Raw genomic sequence first — 19,908 nt, 5'->3', positions numbered from 1 at the left:
GTAGTTTATTTTAACTCAGTCACACACACACCGTCCTGCTGCCACAAAAACTCACTAGAGCACCAAATGTGGATTAATCCGCCGCTGAAAATAGTCCCCAGCAGAAGCACTACTTCTTCCTGTTTAATAAAAGCTACAGTGACCAGCTGTAGTCAGAGCCGTGTGTTTCCACCAAACAGTCCAGCTCAGCTCTTTAAACTTGGGTCAGTAAAGGTTGTGGATAGTTCCTGGTACTTTTGTTTTTGGTGCCACCTCGGTACGAGCTGAGCCGATACGAGAGGGTGGAGTTAAAACACTGCAGGCCACTTATTGGTCCTTTGAACATCGTCACTGGACACAGATTATTAAACGTCAGCCTGCAAAACTACAACAAACAAACTGAGGAAGTTGAGACGTTCCCGTTTGGTTGTCGATTAAAAGGATCCACCGAGTGTCCAGCAGAGCCAGTACCATGCAGCGGAAACACTGCTCAAGAAAAGGTGGAACAACTTAAAACGTGAGCTTCCTGTTTACACAGATTCATGTCTATGACGACTACAGGAAAGATCACCTGCTCACATTTTAACCCAAATTAAGACTTTCAACTCAGAGTTTTTCTTGTCGGAGCCGGAGGACGAATGTTCCTTTGAAGATGATGAAACTAAAGATGTCTGCCGGCGGTGAGGTGTGGGGGGGAGCCGGTCCCTTTAAAGAGCAGAGTTCAGTGTCGGCAGAGCAGAAGCAGGAGAAGTGTGACTGACAGCCATGCAAGTTAGAGCTGCTCACACAGGAGGACAAACACAGACCACCACGAAGGCGACGAGGACGAGGACGAGACTCGGTCTTAAAGGGAAGGAGGCGAGGAGACGTCCTGCTGATCAGAATTCAGGGTCCGACACTCAAAACCGTTCAGTGACACAAAGATGCATTAAAACTGAAATAATCAAACCAAAGTGACCTCAACCTGATCCTCTCGTCTCTTTTGACAATGTTGTTATAAAAGAATAAAAAATAGGTAATTGTTTTATTATAGCAGCAGCTACACACGTGTAGAACAATACACTGTTACACATGTTTGTTTGTTTGTTTAACCAAACCACTACTTTACCTTCTTAGTAAATAATATACAGAATTGGGAGCTGATATTAAACGTCAATACTGAACTGCTTTTGCTTTTAGCAATATAAATAAAAAATACAATAAAGATTAAAATCATAACTATTTAAACATTTTTAGACTTTATCATATTTAGGAATTCCTTTTTTAAGGAAAGACTTAAAGGCAACGTTATTATTTGCAATGATTAGGATTTATTAGTTTTTATCGTCTTGCCATATCTCACCAGAACTAAAACAACAGTAATTCCAAACGGATAATTCCACAAAAATGGCATTAAAATGAACTCCTCTTTACAGGAACATGGTCGTTATTTGGGAAGAATAATAACAGAACTATTAAAACTTCACTGATCTCAGTTTACGGGTTTTAATTCTTTAATTCTCAACACGAGACCCTGAATTCATCACAGATCAGGACGACGTCTTCACCTCCGTCACCTTTCCTTCCACAGATGACGGACAGATGGAGGCCAAACGAGAGACAGACGGAGAGACAGACTGGTGTCATGTCGGCGTGTACCTTTCTACCACAACTGGCCGAAACACCAGTACAGCAGAGCCAGGACAAGGCCAATGAATATGGCTTGGACAGGCTGCAGTATGGATGGCTAGAGGGGAGGAGGGAGGGAGGGAGGAGAGGGATAAGAAGATATCAGCCGGCAAATCAACCAAAACCAACATGGAGGATGGAGCAGCTACAGCGAGAGGGGAAGGAGGGGGGAGAGAGAGAGAGACAGAGAGACGGAGAGAGAGAGAGGGAGGGGGGGGGGGTTGTGGGGAGGCAGGTTTGTATCTTATCGGCCATTTCTACAAAGCAACACCGCCGTTTCTAGACATTCAACAGCCACATTCGCCAAAACACCACAGAAGAAGAGCCCTCCGTCACCAGGCTCTTTTTTAAAAACAGCCACATTTTTTCGGTTGGATTTCAGCTCATTAACTCTACACCAGGACGTCTCATTAGCACCAGAACCTGATCTGTAGACCAGGAATAAGAGTCAATATAAAACATATATGATCTTTAATTTAACAAAACAATAAAATAAAAAGGTGCCAATTCACGTGTTGCCCGGTGCAGATAAATAATGGACTGTTATTTCAACTCAAGTCCTATTTCCGTGGTTTGGTCCATCATTTCTATCAGTACTAAAAATACACACAAACACACAGGATGCATGTAAAAACACTATATTTGTATATTTGTAGCTTCTTAAAGGGGAACTGCACACATCAGTCTGTTGACGGGCGTGGGGAGCAACTGCATATGTGAAAGAAAGCTGCATAAAAGCCTTTTGTGCCTCCAGAGAGCTGCACGAAGTCTGATAAATTAACACTTGAAAGCGAATACACTTGAATATTCCTGCTAATTATTAGTCAATGCACAGGATTCAGTAAGTACGGTAGGTCAAAGTTGAAGCAGGAAGAAGGTCTGATGAAGTTATTTTGACCCAAATAACTGAATCTAACCTGTAGGGTTGTTTCTAATCTGTTATTAACTCTATGAGAGCATGAAGTGAACTGGAGGAAATGATGGACAGCACTATGAAAATAGGACCAAAAGCTGTAATAAAAAAATAAAAGTTTGTTGATCTAGTCCTGTGAATCTGTGGATCAGGACTTTTAATCTGAAAAAAAACCCTCTGAGGAAACAAAGCCTGATGAACAAGACAAACACCTTCTGCCACGTCAACAAAAGACTGAAGAGGAGGAGCTGAAGATGGGTAGATATGAGAGAGAGGAGAGGAGGAAGAGCTGAAGACAGGAGGATGAGAGAGAAGAGGAGGAAGAGCTGAAGACAGGAGGATGAGAGAGAGGAGAGGAGGAAGAGCTGAAGACAGGAGGATGAGAGAGAAGAGGAGGAAGAGCTGAAGACAGGAGGATGAGAGAGAGGAGAGGAGGAAGAGCTAAAGACAGGAGGATGAGAGAGAGGAGAGGAGGAAGAGCTGAAGACAGGAGGATGAGAGAGAAGAGGAGGAAGAGCTGAAGACAGGAGGATGAGAGAGAAGAGGAGGAAGAGCTGAAGACAGGAGGATGAGAGAAGAGGAGGAAGAGCTGAAGACAGGAGGATGAGAGAGAAGAGGAGGAAGAGCTGAAGACAGGAGGATGAGAGAAGAGGAGGAAGAGCTGAAGACAGGAGGATGAGAGAAGAGGAGGAAGAGCTGAAGACAGGAGGATGAGAGAGGAGAGGAGGAAGAGCTGAAGACAGGAGGATGAGAGAAGAGGAGGAAGAGCTGAAGACAGGAGGATGAGAGAGAGGAGGAAGAGCTGAAGACAGGAGGATGAGAGAAGAGGAGGAAGAGCTGAAGACAGGAGGATGAGAGAAGAGGAGGAAGAGCTGAAGACAGGAGGATGAGAGAAGAGGAGGAAGAGGGGTAACAGAGGAGGAGGAAGAGGAGGCTGCTCCGCCTCGCTGTCGTCTTCTGATTGGAGTTTCTCAGAGTTTAAACTAACAGCTGCTACTGATCAGCTCAGGGTGGAGATGGAGGAGAGACGATGATGTGATCATTCATCACTACTTTTACATCCTGTTGACATTATTTATCATCAGTCCTCTTTGTTAGTGAACAGGACTGAACGTCTCATTCAATACTGATTTCAAACCGCTCTGATTGGTGAGACTCATTTTGCGTCCAGAGTTATTAAGTAAGCAGTGAGGAGGGACGCTGTGAACCGGAGGGGCTGGGTGGGTTACAGCTAGCAAGTCTGGCACTGCCACAGTGCCCATGAGCAGCAAGTCTGGTGCTTCTCCTGCATTTATCTTTATGCAAAAAATAAAATAATCCAAAACTGTGGGGAAAAAAACATCATGAAAACATCTGGATTTAAAGCTGAGCAACCACTGGAATAAAGGTTACAACACAAGTAGTTCAGATGCTCTTTGGTAATATTCAAAAGGAAGTGTGTGTGTGTGTGTGTGTGTGTGTGTGTGTGTGTGTCTACTCACGGAGCTGGTCTTGTCCTGCAGCAGCTTCAGGCTGCTCCTGCACTGCTCCAGCTCCTGGTGGATGTTCAGCTTCTCCTTCTCCGTTCTCTCGTAACGCTGACGGAGGTCCAACAGCTGAGACTGTGTATCTTCATACTGCGAAACACACACACACACACACAGACACACAATGCCATCACATTTCTCTTTCTGTAAATACCCGTAGAGAAGTGACTTTAAGGGACTGCGCACCTCTCTCTGCAGTGTGTGTGTGTACCTCTCTCTGCAGTGTGTGTGTGTACCTCTCTCTGCAGTGTGTGTGTGTACCTCTCTCTGCAGTGTGTGTGTACCTCTCTCTGCAGTGTGTGTGTGTACCTCTCTCTGCAGTGTGTGTGTACCTCTCTCTGCAGTGTGTGTGTGTGTGTGTACCTCTCTCTGCAGTGTGTGTGTGTGTACCTCTCTCTGCAGTGTGTGTGTGTACCTCTCTCTGCAGTGTGTGTGTGCGTGTGTGCGTACCTCTCTCTGCAGTGTGTGTGTGTGTACCTCTCTCTGCAGTGTGTGTGTACCTCTCTCTGCAGTGTGTGTGTGTGTGTGTACCTCTCTCTGCAGTGTGTGTGTGTACCTCTCTCTGCAGTGTGTGTGTGTACCTCTCTCTGCAGTGTGTGTGTGCGTGTGTGCGTACCTCTCTCTGCAGTGTGTGTGTGTGTGTGTGTGTGTGTACCTCTCTCTGCAGTGTGTGTGTGTGTGTGTGTACCTCTCTCTGCAGTGTGTGTGTGTGTGTGTGTGTGTGCGTACGTACCTCTCTCTGCAGTGTGTGTGTGTGTGTGTGTACCTCTCTCTGCAGTGTGTGTGTGTACCTCTCTCTGCAGTGTGTGTGTGCGTGTGTGCGTACCTCTCTCTGCAGTGTGTGTGTGTGTGTGTGTGTGTGTACCTCTCTCTGCAGTGTGTGTGTGTGTGTGTGTACCTCTCTCTGCAGTGTGTGTGTGTGTGTGTGTGTGTGCGTACGTACCTCTCTCTGCAGTGTGTGTGTGTGTGTGTGTGTGTGTGTGTGTGTGTGTGTGTGTGCGTACCTCTCTCTGCAGTGTGTGTGTGTGGGCCTGGGCCTGGTCCAGCTGGCTCTTCAGCTTGCTTGCGTCCTGCAGGTGTTGATTCTCCAAAGAACCCAGTTTGTCTTGCAGATCCTCCTCCCTCTTCTCCAGAGACACCAGACTGCTGCTGAGGACCAGACTCTGCTCCCTGGTGCTGCACACACACACACACAACACACACACACAGTGTTTTATCAAACATTGCATCGTGCTGACCTGATTTAATCGCCTGAAAGCAAATGTACAATGATCACCTCTTGTGATCTATTTAGTTGTTACATGGTGACATAAACAGTTTGGTGTGTGATAAACAACCCTCTGCTATTGTCCCCCTGAAGGTTAAATTTCATAAAACTGTAAACACTTCTTCTGACATTTGGGCAGGTGGACTTTATTGTAGGTGAGGTGCCTCCATAATAATAATAATAATACTAATACTTAACAGTAAGACTCCAACATAAGACGTTTAGGTTGTGGTCGTACAGGAGGGATGAGACAGCAGACATCTGCAGTTTAACCCGAGTTTAATGAGAAGAGCTGCCGGCGGCGCCGACAGTTTATTGGAAACTAAACACAGCTGCGGATAAAAAAAGCTGCTGACTGCTCGGTCTGGTTCAGTCAGCTGTCGCCCTCTCGTCCCGTTCTGCCTGAATCAGCTGGACACCAGGTTTCCTTCAGTCCATCTCGTCCTCAGTTCGTCTTTTAGTGCTGAATCTAAGCTCTGAACCCGTCAGGACCCGCGGACTCGGGCGGCGCTCCTGTCAGCTGTGCTGAGGCCAGAATTCGTCAACTCGATCACGGCTGACACAGACTTTTAGGTTCGGCTTAAACGTCCAGCCTCGCACTTTGACACTCATTCCCCATCAGTTCTGGGTCGATCCTCACCTTTTACACTCATTTAAGATGTTTGGGCAGTTCAGCTTATGAATACATTTCCTTCACGGTTGCATTCATGTTTTTGGCGACTTAAAAGGATTTAAAATGTAATAGTTTGGATTTCACTATTCTAAACGCTGTTTTTTGATCTGTGCATGTATGAAGATGGTTTCACAAACTAAAGACAAAAGCTACAATTTCACCTCCATCTCAGTTGCACGTGACGTCTTTTCTTCACCTGAAAGTGTCAACGAAGGTGACCTTTGAAAACATATGGTGTGAGAACAAAGTGTGTGTGTGTGTGTGTGTGTGTGTGTGTGTGTGTGTGTGTGTACCTGCTCAGCTCATTCTCCAGGCGGTTCAGTTTGTCCGTTAGAGATTTCCGTTCACCTCTGAGGCCGTCACAGTCCTGCTGCAAACACACACACCGCTGCTGCAACGTAACGCACTCCGCTGGAGGAGAGAAAGAGGAAGTATAGTTACAGTTCAAACCTACATGTTGTTATCGTTGATTCAGACAAACTAAGACAGTGGACCCTGTTCTCACCCTGCAGCTGGTTGGCGGTGCTCCGCTGCTGTTGCTGCTGTGTGAAGGCCTCCTGCAGCCGGCCGATCTCGCTCTCGTACTTGGCGGCCTTGTCCCTCCATTGCTCCAGCTCGGACCGCACGACGCCCAGGTCGGCCTGCAGGGCGGCGATCTCGCGCTCCCGCTCCACTGTGGCCGCCTCCATGGCGTGACGCAGGACGAGGATCTGACAGGAAGAGACAATCGGTGACGTCAGGTGACTGAGATTTACTGTAAACCGACAGACAGCGAGTCTGTTCCAGACAAGAGGGGATCGGAGTCAGAGAGTCAGAGGGGAGTCTAGAGGAATAACAAGAGGGGAGTCTAGAGAGCTGGCAGTATGGACGAGACAGTAGGAGACAGAAGGAAGCAAAACAGACTCATAAAGGAGTCAGAGAAGAGTTAAAGAGGAGCTGAGAGGAATCAGAGGGAGAACCGGAGAGAGTCAAAGGAAAGCATGGACGTAGTTGTAGTGACGTCACCCATTAGTTTGTAGACTACTGCTTTTTTGAAGCCTCGAGTTCGGCATTTAGGTCGTCACCTTCTTGTTTTTTTGCAACCAGTGAACGGAGGTGATCATATTTGGACTGAAGGAGTGACGTAGAGACGCCGTATAAGGTAGCCCCGCCCCTAAAGCGTCCCCTGCTTTATGGTCTGTTTGACTCTAAATGGACCATCATTTACTAAATGAACATCATGCTGTATTGAAGAAGACTTGAAACTAGAGATTGAGACCATAAACTCATGTTTACAATGTTTACTGAGGTAATAAATCAAGAGAGAAGTAGAGTCATTTTCTCATAGACTTCTATACAACCAGACTTCTTTTTAGAACCAGAGGAGAAAAGACAAGGAGCCACAAGGAGTAAGAGGAGAGTGTTGAAAGAAGTCAGGAGGAGTCAGAGGAGAGTAGGAGTAAGGACATAAGGAGGTAAAGGGGATTCACAAGGAGTCAGGAGGACTAATGAAGTGTTCACACTACAAGCAACGAGCTACAAGGTATTTTCAATGGTGACAAAGCTGCAAACCGACGCTGCACGACGTGTCAAAGTTGAGCTGGTCTCAACTTTTGTTGCTCCTACTGTGAACATAAGAGGAGAGTAAGACGGGGCTGTGAGGAGTCAGAGGGGAGTTGGGAGGAGAGAGGAAGGAGTCAAGAGACGAGTTCAGAGACCTGTCAGGAGGAATTGGATGGGAAGGAGTCAAAGAGGCACCAGAGGTAATAACAAGGGTGTCAGGAGGAGAAATCAGAGGGAGTAGTGAGGAGTCAGAGGAGTAAAAGACATGGAGTGGTACCTCCTCCTGGGCGCAGTAGAGCTCCTCTCTGGTGGTGCAGATGGTGCTCTCCCTCTGCTCCCTCAGTGCCTCCATGTCGGCCTGCAGCTTCCCAAGCTGAGCTAAACACACACACACACACACACAAAGATAAGTTAGATGGGAGTAAGGTGATCATGTATACAGGCGTGTAGTATACTGTGTGTGTGTGTGTGTGTGTGTGTGTGTGTGTGTGTGTGTGTATTCACTTACTCTGCAGGTACTGGATCTGTTTGGTCGACTCTTCAGTCTGCTGAGAGTTACTCGTCCTCTCCTCCTCCAGCAGAGCTACAAACACAAACACAGTCATGTGGTCACCATCTTCATCTGGTATGACGTCATGTGACGTACAATGAGAGTAATATTGTTTTAATTAAAATGTCCTTACAACAACAACCTGTGGACCCTGGTTGGAGATCTCTTGAGTTAAATCTAGTGGGAGGATTTTAAACCGTTACCTTGTAGGTCCAGACATCTCTGCTTGCCGGTGTTGGCTAATTCCTGGGCGTCCAGAAGCTCTCTGTGGAGGTGATGGATGACCTGCTCCGTGTCTCCAGGCTCTAGACCGGCCCGATGCAACTCAGCTACACACACACACACACACACACACACACACACACACACACACACACACACACACACACACACAGTAAGTCAACATTTATACATTTTCTTTATGGAAAAAAAAAGGACTTTCAGCGAAACACCACAAGTGAAGAGCTCCCCCTAGTGGAGAGTTGAGTGTATGACTGAATGATGTCTGTGGAGTTGGTGGTCTGTTGCTGCAGCACAGAGCACAACTACAAAGCAGAGATGAGCTGCCATGGTTACCTTTGAGCAGAGCTACTCTGTTCTGTGGTTCGTTCAGCTCCTGGTCGTCCATGTTGCCGTCTGAAACACACACACACACACACACACACACATATATATGTATGCATCTAATGGCAACTTAATTCAAAATGGAATAGAAAAAACTCTTAGAATGTCTTTTAAAATAGCCACAAGGTAAACCAACACAAAACAGATATGACTATATATATATATATATATATATATATATATATATATATATAGTCATATCTTTTTAACAAAGACATACAAGTGTTTTGATTTCAGCCAGTGTCGACTGGTCCCACAGAGACGATTCATGTCCTACTCTGAATTATCAATAACCATATTAGAAAATGAATCTAAATATATTATTCAGGTTACTTAGAACTTATTCCATGATGAATTCATTCCAGACGTTTTGCTCTAAATGTAACTGATTCAGAGAACAGACTTCAACACTATTAATACAAATAAGAGAGATGGATGAGACGTGAGGGAACGACAGATTCACACAAACTGAAGAGAAACACTTCTGGTTCCAACATGAATCACTGTGTGAGTGCGTTTGTACTGACCTGACGTGTCGTCACTGCTGCGGTCTTTGCTGGGACTCAGAGTGTCTGACATGTCGGACTCTTTGGCATCCATCGGATTGCCTGTGGACACACACACACACACACACACACACACACACACACACGTTAGCCAAGAGGGAACAGAGTGAGTGTGGAAAAAAACTAAATCAAAAGCAATATAAAACCAGCAAACAAAGTTAAGACATTAAAAAAAAGAAAAGAAAGGCATAAAAAAAATAAGAAATAACTTTCCACAAGTGTGTGTATATGTGCACAAAATCTCACACACACACACTGACTGGATGAGAGTGTGTGGGGCACTGCAGGGTTTCATGTGGTGAAACAACAAAAGCAGCAGCTCTAGCAGCTTTGGTGCGTTCGTTTGGAGGTCAGAGGTCAGATTAGGGTTCGGGAGGGTTGTGGTGTAGTTGTTCCAAAGTATTGACATAAAAAATGTGTGTGTCCAGAGGAAATGTATTGCGTGTTGTATGCTCACGTGGCTGCTGGTGAGCCTGAGCATTGTGTGCGGATGACAAACAGTCAGATCTCTCACAACAGCGAGAGACAGAGGTCAGAGGTCACAATCACAAGAATTAAAAGAACTGGCACCAAAATAAGGTTCTGATTGTTATTTTACATCTAAGAACATAAAACGGTATTATTTATATCACCACAGAGTTCCTCAGGTGAGGCTTTTGGAGCCTCATATTACATTTTTTTTTTATATAATGACTTTTGTAAGCATGTTGGCATCACTGAACATGGTTACAACACATTATATTGGTAGATTTACAGCAGCTGGGCCCCGGAGAGCGTAGAGCTGGATGTGTAGTTTGTGTTAACGTTGCAGCTACAGCTACATGAAGCTACGGAACTCTGAAGCTGCGCTGTGCGATGAAGCCGTTTGGTGTTGCAGCGGCGATACAAACAGTGAAAATCCACCCTTTCATTCAAAACCAACTCTGTGTGTGTGTGTGTGTGTGTGTGTGTGTGTGTGTGTGTGTGTGTGTCCTCTACCTTTTAGTCGATCAGGGCTGGCCAAGATGTCGTCTTCTTCTTCTTCTTCTGTCGTCTGGTTGTTCTGTAGGTGAGCGTCCATCACTTCTACAAACACACACATATAAACACGGGGGGTGAATTTTCGGTTCACAGCCGTATTCTTGATTTCACGTCCGTTTCATCAGATTCACTTTGTTTTCTCTCTGATGTTTAGTGTTCGTTCACCGACTGAACTGCTCCAGGACTTCATTGATACTTTTTACTTGAAGTTCAGTTGAGCTCTTACCGGCAAAGTTGGCCAATTTGTGGATTGAAGAACTCACAGTCTCCTTCAGCTGTTTGACCGCTGCAGGGAGAGAATAAGAAAACAAAGAGAATCGGTGAATAAAGCCAGTTTAAATTAGCTAGATGGATATTTGATCAATCCCAAACTCTGCATATGTCCAATAGGCAAACTGAACACCCTGTTAATCATGTACAGTGACGCGGGGTGAGGTAACAGCTGGTTAGTCCAGATGTTAAGTGTAGAATCTCAGTGAAATAAAGTTTCACTTTAGCTTCTGAGGTCGGTCAGATCAGTGAGGTCGTGCTCATCTTTAGACATTACACATCAAAAGGTCAGCGGAGATAGTTTTGTGTTATAAATATTAAAATGACACGCTGCAGGTATTACATGGGAAAGTACATGAACTGGGGACACCACAGTACACAGAATGAATCAGGTTGTAGTTACTCTGGAGAAGGTTACTGTCCAACATGTAAAATATAAACTAATCCAGATTAAAGATGGAAGTAAACAAAGCATCATCACCTCTATGGAGTCTCACTTGGATAATAAAACCTACGACATGTTAAAATAAAGTCGTTGAAATGTCATTGAAAGAAAGGGACAGATGTTCTCTAAATCTGGTTTCAACTCTTTAACCAAATCTAGCCCATTAAAACTGATGCCTAGACGTGAAGCTGTGCCGTCATCAGCTGCTCCCACGATAAACATAAAAATCCACAACTCAATACATTTTCATTTATCTCTATGAAATCCTCCCGATCCATCTAAAGCCAAAGGCTCTGCTGCACTAGTTATGCTTCCGAGTCACAAAGAGGAGAGTTAGTTTCATCTGTGTTTGTTCCACCACAGTAACAACAACAGTCATTAGAGCAACAAACGTCTCTGCCAGCAGATTCATCTGTAAACTTTAAAGATGTCTGACACCAACAGAGGGAATTTCATTCTGCACTGCGCCCAACAAACAAAGACAAGAGCTGGTTTCCACAAACTAGACACTTCAACTCCTTCAGATATTTAAACTGTCGATTAGAATAGCTGCTACACTAATTCTCTCCAAGCGGAAAAGAACCAAAAGAGAGACGACGACAGAAACACGAGAGAGGAACCAGGAGGTTATGGAACCAATCCAGTGAAGAGCTACAAAGGCAGCATGCAGAAACTAAAGATGGGAAGATCTGCTAAAGAAGAGGAGAAGCTGAGAACCAACCGGTCGGCCGGAGCTACAGAAACAAAACCCACCAGAGCACCAGATAAACCTGGAACTACCAGACAAGGTCAGAGAGCTGCAGCAAGACCGTTCAGACAGCAGCGAGACACAAATACACACAAAGAAATCAAATATCCAAGTACATGTTCACGTTGTACAAGTTGGTTTGTTTAGAAGATCCCTTCACTCAGCGTACTCTCTCCTGGTTACTCACGATAAACCACCGAATACAACACCGTGGAAAGGTTGAGCTTATATATATATAATACAACATCTATCTTACGATATTCTTATCCGTACAACTCAAAGGTGTCGGCTATGACTTTCTTTACACAGTCACCAGTTTACTTGGATGGATCTTAAAATGGAAGAAAAACATCTGGAAAAGTCGTTTTTTCAAAACATCAGGTCAAGAAATGAGTTCTGCCAAGATGTCAAAATACCATCAGGGTCAATTTGAAGTTTAACAGCAACAGATCCACATCCTGCTCTGCTCTGGAGAATATGTAGTATATACTGTATATATATATATATATATATATATATATATATATATATATATATAGTATACAAGTGGAGAAGCACCAGGAAAATAAATGTTAGGCATGTAAATGCTGAGATACTGAGATACTCATTCCATATTAAAACATAATCATGAGGAAAGACATCAGTTTGTGTCATGAAATAAGTAAAAATCAAACTGTCTCTGTGTCCTGATCGTAGTATATGAGACGGATAATCTGGTTCCTGGGGCTCCTTTCAGTCCGAATGACGTTTCCACCGTGTCCGATGAAAAACAACCAATCAGAGTCTCTGAAGCAGCTGTCAATCACTGCCGATCACAGAAAATATTGATTCACATTTGATCTGATTGTAGTTCACGGGCTTCAAGAGCAGTGATCGACAGCTGCGTCAGAGACTCCTCTGCTCTGATTGGTTCGTACAAGGAGGCAGAGTAACTATTACGATTATCTGTCTGATGAGCTACAGTCAGGACCTACTGACAGTTTGAGCAAATATGACCAAAGATACAAACTATAGCTTTGATATCACATGAGTAAACATTTTGATTTATCTGATCATTTTGACTGAGAAAGGAAACGTTTGACTTAATATTTGATCATTTTGATGCAACATGCATTTCTTTTTTGGACTTTTCCCAGCAGCGATGGGAGTGTGTGTGTGTGTGTGTGTGTGTGTGTGTGTGTGTGTGTGTGTGTGTGTGTGTGTGTGGCAGCACACAGTAGTAACGTGTGATTGTACTCACGCGGACACTCAATCAACTGTTGGATTCTAGTCGAGTCTCCTCCGCTGTTGTTAACATGACAGTTGTCTGATAGGAACACAGAGCGCTGACGTTACTACGAGGACTATCAGGAGCGGAGTCGGGTATTTATTTCAGATTCGATTGATTCTGCTCATCGATGCCACGTCTAACTGAATCTTACCGTTTGAGAATGAAAACTAAATATGTTGGAGGCTGAAATCTAGTCTGTTTTCTACGATGTTTCTTTGTTTTTTGCCAGGATCATGTTTGAAGTTAGTTTTTTCAGCTGTTTTTCAGCCACAAGAGGCTGAAATGAAGTTACTACGTGCTCTATATAAGACTAACAGCATTATATATTTCTTCCAGGTGAGCTTTCATTTACATAACTCGCCAACACAAAATACATACACGTACTTCGTGTTTTGAGTGCATGGAAACATGTTAACCTCACCTGGAAGAAAGTTAATCAATGAACGACAAAATGATGCTTTTCATCCCATTTAGAACACGAGGTGCACTCCTGCCTCTTGTGGTCTAAATGAGTATTACAACAACAAACACTTCTTGATCCGGACAAAAAGAATGTTTTCACAGATGAAAGAAAAAGAAACTAAAAGGTTTCAAAGATGGAAGTAAAATGAAGTAACCTAGAAACATTTTTGTGACTAAAGTCTGTTTTCCATTTGTACTTAAATCATTTAGATCAGACTTTGAAAACGGGTCACCAGAACGGTTTCTCACTTTCCTCTCAGGGCTTCCGTAGTTTCACGACTCACCAGCACTTGATCTGGTCAAAACACACATGTTGATGCATGTATAGCCAGCTATGGTCTATATTGAAGAGCAGAAGAATCGATGAGCAGAATTTTTACTTAAAACAAACCTGTTTCCTTTCAATACCCAACTCTGTATTAAAGGAGGACGAGATGCAGCAGAGAGAGCCGAAGACAGAAATGATGAAAAGACACAAGCGGGTAGAAAGCATGAAGGAACTATCGAGTAACAAAGAGATCAATAACTTCACGGACAGATCGAGGCTTGAGAAACAAAACGGGCGGGGCAGGAAATCAAAGCCATGGCAGGAATAACAGTGTAACAGCAGACAGGACGTGGACAGACAGACAGACAGTCTCTGACTTTTCAGCTCAACATGTGGAATTCAACCAGCTCAACGACGACTTTATGCAAAAATCCAGTCATTGCGTTAATCAGGAGGAGTTTCTGCAGCAAAGCATGAACTCTCACCTCCAGAATCAGGATGGAAACTCAAGATGTGACCTCAAAAGTTTCTCCTCAAAACGGCAGAAAACGTACCGACGACAACAACACAGACTCACGAGTTCAGTAAACTGACGTTATGTAATGACGTAATGAGAAGGATTTTTACGAAGACAAAATCTAAGCAAAGACGATATTGTAAAGAACAGTAACATAACTCTAAATGTCTGTTGAGTGTGAACTTAAAATGAGGCTAGAACAATATTTCCCTGGATCAAACGTTAATCCCCCTCAGAGACCCACATAGATCCGTTTGGGTGTATTTTTAGGGGGCGACAGCAGGTCCACACAGAAGTGGATTAGATACTTTGGAGATGCAACTCAGCAGTGAGTCTCAAAGAAATGATAATGAAGTCTACGACGGCCGTTCCCTCGCTCACATACGTCTCGTAAGATGTTGCAGCAATGTTTGGGTTGATAGCGTTTGTTACGTAGATTTGGTGCTAAGTTTAATCATATTTTTACCACTCAAGAATAATACAAAGATGGTGAAGAATCCCTCCAAAATACCACATTAAGACACCCAGACCTAGAGGGACACCATAAAAACAGCCACGCTGTGATTTGGCATCTAAAGCTTTTGACATTTGGAGATTTCTTGAAGTACGTCAACATATCTAGAGAAGCCACACATCCTCTGAATGTCCTCCGTCTCTAGTTTGTGGTGGTTAAGTTTCATGAGGCGGTGGTGAAATGGCTTCTATGGGGAGTAACAACATCACGCAAGAATACAATTGGGCTCATTGGATCCACAAGAGCCTCAGCTCGCCAGTCATACCCAATGTATGCAATTACAAGACTGCTTGCTTGAGGTTAAGCCCAACCTTCCCGACAAGCTGGTAAACAAAGTCAATATTTTATCGTGAGTTTTAAATATGTATGTATATATTCATTAATAAATAGCATTCTATTCTGCGATGTTTTAAATTGATCTGGATTACATTCCTTCTACATTGTGCTGTGTTGTGTTGGACTGTTTACTTTCATTGTGTAAAGCAAAACCTGCTAAAGAACAGTGCTATGCATAAATTAAGATGTCTATTATATTGATAATCAAACCGACTACCATCAATATCTTCATCTCCACCAAATGCACCATCATCGGTGTCTGTATCCTCATCATCCTCGTCTTCCTCCTGGCTCTCAGGCGTCTGCCGGCTCCGTTTGTACTCGACTGGTCCGTGGGAGACAATGTCGACATCTGTCATGTGACCAGATCAGATATATATGTATATATAAATATAAATATATACACACACACACAAGTTTGTCAAAACTTTTCGAATGACGGCAGGTTCCTTAACAAAGTGGCTGCTGAGGAAGAGTGATCAGTGAGCAGCCGCCACCTCCAGCATTCACGTTCAGTGTCGTCATTCAACCCCCAAGAAGTCAATCAGTGACCAGAAGCTCTTTTTCCCCAGAAGAAGAAGAAGAATAACAAAAGCAGTGGACAGTTTGGTAACCATGAGAACGACCCAGATAACCCAGAAACCCTCAACGAGCCCCGATCAGGTTCCACAGAGAGCCACCGTGTCCCCGACACAACCGGCCTCCTCGGAAACATGTTTTATTAAAAAGATCACGTTTGAATCCTCGTTGAGCCGAGGAGGAGGAGGAGGAGGGGCCAACTTTGAATGTTGCATTTACAAAAAACGAAAAACAGACAAATCCGTCTCACTCTGCCTTTAAAAAAAAACCTTACTTTGCTACATATTGGTATGAGCGACATTTTCTTATTTCGATATCCTGGTTGTGATGCATTAATAAATCCGAGGGCTCCTCATCAAAAATGTTTCCTTACGCTACATGTGTATTTCAAATATTGTTATTGAATATATATATTATTAAACCATTTATAAATATGGGAATCAACCTGGAAGAGCCACTATTGGTGGGCTCTCGTGTATATTTGTTTAGAATATTATTTTTATAGTATTATTTAAAAAATGTGTGCATGCATGAGAATAAAGATTGTAACTCTAAATCCAAAGTGAAGCAGTTATTTGTTGTGTTTTCAACATGTGAATGTCTGTATTTAGGGAGGACTGGTGATTTATTAACAGTAACCTGCTGCCACTGTGACTCTGTTGAGGTTTCTGAATGTAAATCTGGAACAAAGTGGCTGATTGTCTCTGAAAGCTTCAAGATCTTGACAGAAGGGTACCGAGGGTTTACGTAGATCGAACACCAGAGAAATATCTCGACCTGAGCGCGAATCAACGTCACGCGTCCCCTTAAACCACCAGAGGGCCCCTGAGGGCCGGAGTCAAGAGACCGAAACAGAAGAAGAAGAAGAGCCAGACTTCCACTCTGACAAACAACAGAGACGGATGAACGAAAAAGAGCGGCGAGCAAACAGGAAGTGATGTGGACACCATGCAGGATGTTGTCATGCAGCATTAGTGCAGGATGAGGAAGTGAAGTTAGCGGCAACAGAGGGATGAACGGCGGAGCAGACCAGAGACATGAGAACTCACCCAGGCTGTTGTTTTCTTTAATACTTTTCTCTTGCAGCTGTTCTAACCGCACTGTAAACAACAACAACAACAACAACAACAGCAGAGAGAAGCGTTGACTGACAGGAAGTCCCAGCTGAGCCCCATGATTGGTCAAAAGGCCTGTTCTGACCCGCTCACCGTGTTAAAGTTAAAGTGATTGGTTTGCAGGGTGCAGTGTGTCAGCTTGTTAAATGTTAGAGTGTGTGTGTGTGTGTGTGTGTGTGTGTGTGTGTGTGTGTGTGTGTGTGTGTGTGTGTGTGTGTGTGTGTGTGTGTGTGTGTGTGTGTGTGTGTGTGTGTGTGTGTGTGTACCCTGCAGGGCGGCGAGCCTCTCGTTGGTGAAGTCGTTGTCGGCCTGCAGAGCTTCGATGCGAGCCTGGAGAACCTGCTCCTTCTCCTCCATCTCCTCGATCCGCAGCTCCAACTCCCTCTTCTCCGTCGCTCCTCGCTGAGTCAGCTCCTCCTGCCGGTCCTCCGCCTCCTGGAGGAGGGAGGAGGGAGGAGGGGGGGGGGGGGGGGGTCAAGTCAAGAAGTCAAGAGTCAGATAGAAGGAGAAAGGAAATGGACAGAAATATAAGAACGAGTAGACAGAGAGAGAGAAATGTAATATGAATATAATATTAATATGAAACGATGAGTAATAACGTTTAATCACTATTAGTAATGACGTTTTATTATATTTAATATGTTATTAGTTTGTGCAATACAAAATCATTATTTGTATTTATAATTATAGTATAGTTTTATTCATAATTAGTAATATTGTATCACAGCCGTTAAGAGACGATAACAATTATAATATATAAAGAGTTTATTAAGTATTTGTTAATGTTTACAAAAATAATTGTAAACAAATTGTTTGTAAAACATTTATAAACATTTAGATAGATGGACCAAAAACTAATTATTAACCACTGATAAAACATCAACTATCTAAATAATTACAGATGTTTAACAAAGTATCATCATCATCAGTTGAAACCCTGTAGCATCCAAATAATGTTTATAAAAGATTTACAAACTAATTATTAATAATTAACAAAGTGCTGCAAAAATCTGGTCCGTCTCTATAAAGTTGGTAAACGACTGGTTTACAATCAGTCGGTATGAATAAATCCTGAATATAGTCTATAAAACTGTTAAATAACTCAATGTTACAGTAGCATCACACACCCACGCCGCAGTGTCTGTGCAGGTACCTTAATTTTGTCGGTGAGCTCTTTGATCTCGTTGACGGCGGCGTTGTACTTGTTGGCGAGCTCCCTCAGCTCCTCCTGGCCTCGCTCAGACATCTCCTTCAGGTGGGTGCACTCGTCCTCCGTGTTGCTGAGCGAGCGCTGCAGGAAACCACAAAACAATGAGCCACGTACCTCAAAAATGACAAATGACCCTCGTAGCGTGGTCATTTAGTACGAACACGAGTGTGTGTGTGTGTCTTACCTCCACCTCCGACAGCTTCCTGACCACCTCGATCTTCTCCTGCAGGACTCTCCTCAGAGACTCCTTCGCCGTCGTCTCGTAGTTGTGTTTGTCCTCCTGTAGAGCCAGGAGCTCCTTACGGATCCCTTCCTCCGTCTGGGACTGTCACAAAATAGGTGTATTGTTTTATAAAAGTGGATGAAAATGTTGATTTCATTTTGATCCATTTATTGCGGGAGTTATTTCTATCATGAGATACGTTATTACCTTAGAGTGAGCCTGTAGCTGACTGCCCATCACCTCCAGTCTGGAGAGCAGACGGTCTTCATCGATCAGAGCCTGGTGAGGACACACACACACACACACACACACACACACACACACACACACACACACACACACACACACACACACACACACACACACACACACACACACACACACACACACACACACACACGAGTAAGTGCAAGTTTAGGTCATAATTCCCTCACAGAGAAATATGGCAAGTCCGTTTTTTCCATCATCTTGCAGCCTTACTTTACACGATAGATTTGTACAGATGTGAGGCATTTTTGTTTGCGTCAAACACACTTTATCAGTGAAAACTTCATTCAAAGTTGTAAAAAACACTTTACTTTTGAGATAAATTGTGATCACAAGTTGCAACATGTCATTTCCATATGACTTAGTCACAGCAGGACAGTAAAACCAAGTACATCACTAGTACTATACTGTCACAACATACTGTCAATGTATTGATATTAAATATAACACGTTTATTATACATGATGTCTGTGTGACAACAGGACACATAGTTCAGAAACAGTAAGCGTCTGAGCCTGCACATGTACACTATAACTTCCATTACTGAGTCACAACTCAGAGGATGTGTTTCTAACCTGCCAGCTGCTCTCTGAGGCCTCCTGAGTGTTGGCTAACAGACGCTGCAGAGTGGCTAGCTTCTGCTCCAACATCTGCTCTCTGTGTAAGGCCTCCTGATAGATAGATAGATAGATAGATAGCGAGAGCGAGAGGTAGGAGGGGAGAGAGAGCAAGAGAGAGAGCAAGAGAGAGAGGATAATCAATGACTCACATAAGAACAATGGTTATTTACCTTAAATATAAAATGAAATACATTTTGATTGATCCAAGAGAGGTTTGGTTGATGCAGCAGCACAAGGAAAGATATAGTAGAGATAAATAAATAGCAAAATAAATAATAGGTGCGTAAAAAAGCATATGGAGACAGAATTTCTGGGTAAAGTGACAGTAGTGTGATTAACTACTCTCTATGATTAAATAGTGACAATTGTTGTTTATCTTAATTAATACAATGTAATATAAATAAATATGTTCTTTAACATTTAACAACAAAAGAGCTTTCATTTTCAATTCACTTAATAAGCATTTCCTTAAATGATACGAACTGTGTGCATTAGTTAACTTCTATCTGCTAATCTCGTCATAGCGCTGTCAGCTGCTTACTTTAACTAGCAGATATTTAAATGTTCTTACAAATCAAGACCGTAAAACTGAATTTAAGACATTTCCTATGTTATCCCAACTTCCTAACTCCTTTAGTTCGGACAGTTCTGTAATGCTAAATACCCATGCTAAGATAAGATCGTTAGGAAACATGTTTCTGTAATAAAAGAAATCCTAAATGTCATCTTAAACTGA

At 43.3% G+C, this 19,908-nt stretch overlaps 1 protein-coding gene across 6 annotated transcripts in view; it reads right to left on the bottom strand.

Annotated features, from left to right (window-relative positions):
- Window positions 1-91: 91 nt before the first annotated feature.
- Window positions 92-19,908, bottom strand: part of slmapa (sarcolemma associated protein a) — a 49,041-nt gene continuing 29,224 nt past the window's right edge. For 3 of the 6 annotated variants that reach the window (XM_079186181.1, XM_079186182.1, XM_079186186.1), the window contains 20 exons: window positions 19,128-19,223; window positions 18,493-18,564; window positions 18,247-18,387; window positions 18,006-18,143; window positions 17,119-17,287; window positions 16,787-16,837; window positions 15,376-15,510; window positions 13,032-13,097; window positions 10,555-10,614; window positions 10,287-10,373; window positions 9,270-9,350; window positions 8,695-8,754; window positions 8,322-8,447; window positions 8,077-8,151; window positions 7,846-7,946; window positions 6,532-6,736; window positions 6,320-6,437; window positions 5,091-5,262; window positions 4,042-4,176; window positions 92-1,705 (listed from right to left, as the gene is read on the bottom strand). In XM_079186181.1, coding sequence (XP_079042307.1) covers window positions 1,622-1,705; window positions 4,042-4,176; window positions 5,091-5,262; window positions 6,320-6,437; window positions 6,532-6,736; window positions 7,846-7,946; window positions 8,077-8,151; window positions 8,322-8,447; window positions 8,695-8,754; window positions 9,270-9,350; window positions 10,287-10,373; window positions 10,555-10,614; window positions 13,032-13,097; window positions 15,376-15,510; window positions 16,787-16,837; window positions 17,119-17,287; window positions 18,006-18,143; window positions 18,247-18,387; window positions 18,493-18,564; window positions 19,128-19,223 — 2,172 coding nt within the window. In that variant the 3' untranslated portion in view covers window positions 92-1,621. The remainder of the gene's footprint in view (window positions 1,706-4,041; window positions 4,177-5,090; window positions 5,263-6,319; window positions 6,438-6,531; window positions 6,737-7,845; window positions 7,947-8,076; window positions 8,152-8,321; window positions 8,448-8,694; window positions 8,755-9,269; window positions 9,351-10,286; window positions 10,374-10,554; window positions 10,615-13,031; window positions 13,098-15,375; window positions 15,511-16,786; window positions 16,838-17,118; window positions 17,288-18,005; window positions 18,144-18,246; window positions 18,388-18,492; window positions 18,565-19,127; window positions 19,224-19,908) is intronic. The other 3 variants (XM_079186184.1, XM_079186185.1, XM_079186183.1) reach the window with 3 other exon arrangements.

Source organism: Pholis gunnellus (genome assembly GCF_910591455.1).
Source record: "Pholis gunnellus genome assembly, chromosome: 3".
In the NCBI taxonomy this organism is placed as follows: domain Eukaryota; kingdom Metazoa; phylum Chordata; class Actinopteri; order Perciformes; family Pholidae; genus Pholis; species Pholis gunnellus.
This window is presented reverse-complemented; position numbering and strand designations above follow the sequence as displayed.